General features: G+C 40.9%; 1 protein-coding gene across 1 annotated transcript in view; it reads left to right on the top strand.

Moving 5' to 3' along the window:
- The first annotated feature begins 114 nt into the window (after positions 1 to 114).
- The window catches only part of LOC115307280 (isocitrate dehydrogenase [NAD] subunit beta, mitochondrial-like), a 10,748-nt gene continuing 9,197 nt past the window's right edge, over positions 115 to 1,665 (top strand). The window contains exon 1 of the mRNA XM_029958632.1: positions 115 to 158. Within this exon, the coding sequence (XP_029814492.1) occupies positions 115 to 158 (44 nt within the window). The remainder of the gene's footprint in view (positions 159 to 1,665) is intronic.

Genomic DNA, 1,665 nt, shown 5'->3' with positions numbered 1-1,665 from the left:
TGTCCTCATCCTCCGTGTCCTTGTCCTGCCCCATGTCCTCATCCTGCCCCATGTCCTCATCCTGCCCCATGTCCTCACCCTGCCCCGTGTCCTGCAGGGAAGATCCACACGCCCATGGAGTACAAGGGAGACCTGGCATCCTATGACATGAGGCTCAGGTGAGGGAGGGCCCTGGCACCTGCCCATGCTGGGGAAGTGTGTTAATTAACAGTTAATGAGCTGCTGGGGAGCAGAAAATCCCGAGGGCCTGGCTGTGGCCTGGAAGCCAAACTCCTGAGGGCCCACGTGTGGCCCTGGGTCAGTGATCCCTCTCCCAGGGGGTCCTGGAGAGGGGGGTGGCCCCCAGTGCTCACAGGGGGAATCGCTGGGCAAACCCCGCTAATTAATAATTGATGAGTCATTTATTGGGAATGAGGGACCCTCTGTGGCCTGGAGCTGTCCCTGGGCACTGTGATCCTCATGCCTTGGGGGTCCTGGATATGGGGCATGGTCCCCATACTGACAGGGAACAATCACTGGGAATGCCCTATTAGTTACTAATTACTAATTATTAATTACTAGTACTGATAGGGAACAATCACTGGGAATGCCCTATTAGTTACTAATTACTAATTACTTAGTACTGATAGGGAACAATCACTGGGAATGCCCCATTAATTACTAATTACTAGTACTGATAGGGAACAATCACTGGGAATGCCCCATCAATTACTAATTATTAATTACTGATTACTGATTGCTAGTACTGATAGGGAACAATCACTGGGAATGCCCCATTAATCAATAATTACTGAGTTATTGGGGACAATCAGTGGGAAAGCCTTATTAATCAATAATTAATGAGTTTTTTGGGGCAATCATTGGGAAAGCCCTATTAATTAATAATTAATGAGGGTTTGGGGTCAATCATTGGGAAAACCCTGTTAATTAATAATTAATGACTTTTTGGGTGCAATCATTGGAAAAGCCCTATTAATTAATAATTAATGAGTTTTTGGGGACAATCAGTGGGAAAGCCCTATTAATTAGTAATTAATGAGTTATTCTGGCAATCCATGGGAATGCCCTATTAATTCCTAATTACTGAGTTACTGAGGACAATGACTAGGAAAGTCCTATCACTAATTAATGAGTTTTTGGGGTCAATCAGTGGGAAAGTCCTGTTAATTCCTAATTAATGAGTTCTTGGGGGCAATCATTAGGAAAGCCTTATTAATTTCTAATTACTGAGTTATTGTGGACAGTCAGTGGGAAAGCCCTCTTAATTAGTAATTACTGAGATACTGGGGACAGTTACTGGGAAAGCCCTATTAATTAATAATTACTGAGTTGTTGAGGTGATTCACTGGAAAAGCCCTATTAATTCCTAATTACTGAGATATTGGGGATAATTACTGGATCAATTAATTAATAATTAATTAATAATTAATTACTAATTGTTAATTAGTAATTAATAAGTTATTAGGGACATTCACTGGGAAAGCCCTATTAATTCCTAATTACTTAATTATTTGGGATAATCACTGGATCAATCAATAATTAATTATTAAGTATTAATTAGTAATTAATGAGTTATTGGGGACATTCACTGGGAAAGCCCTATTAATTATTAATTAGTGAGATATTGGGAGCAATCCCTGGGAAAACTCTGTCAATTCCTAATTA

The sequence above is a fragment of the Manacus vitellinus genome, unplaced genomic scaffold (assembly GCF_001715985.3).
Source record: "Manacus vitellinus isolate BGI_N305 unplaced genomic scaffold, ASM171598v3 scaffold_162_pilon, whole genome shotgun sequence".
Classification (NCBI taxonomy): domain Eukaryota; kingdom Metazoa; phylum Chordata; class Aves; order Passeriformes; family Pipridae; genus Manacus; species Manacus vitellinus.
This window is presented reverse-complemented; position numbering and strand designations above follow the sequence as displayed.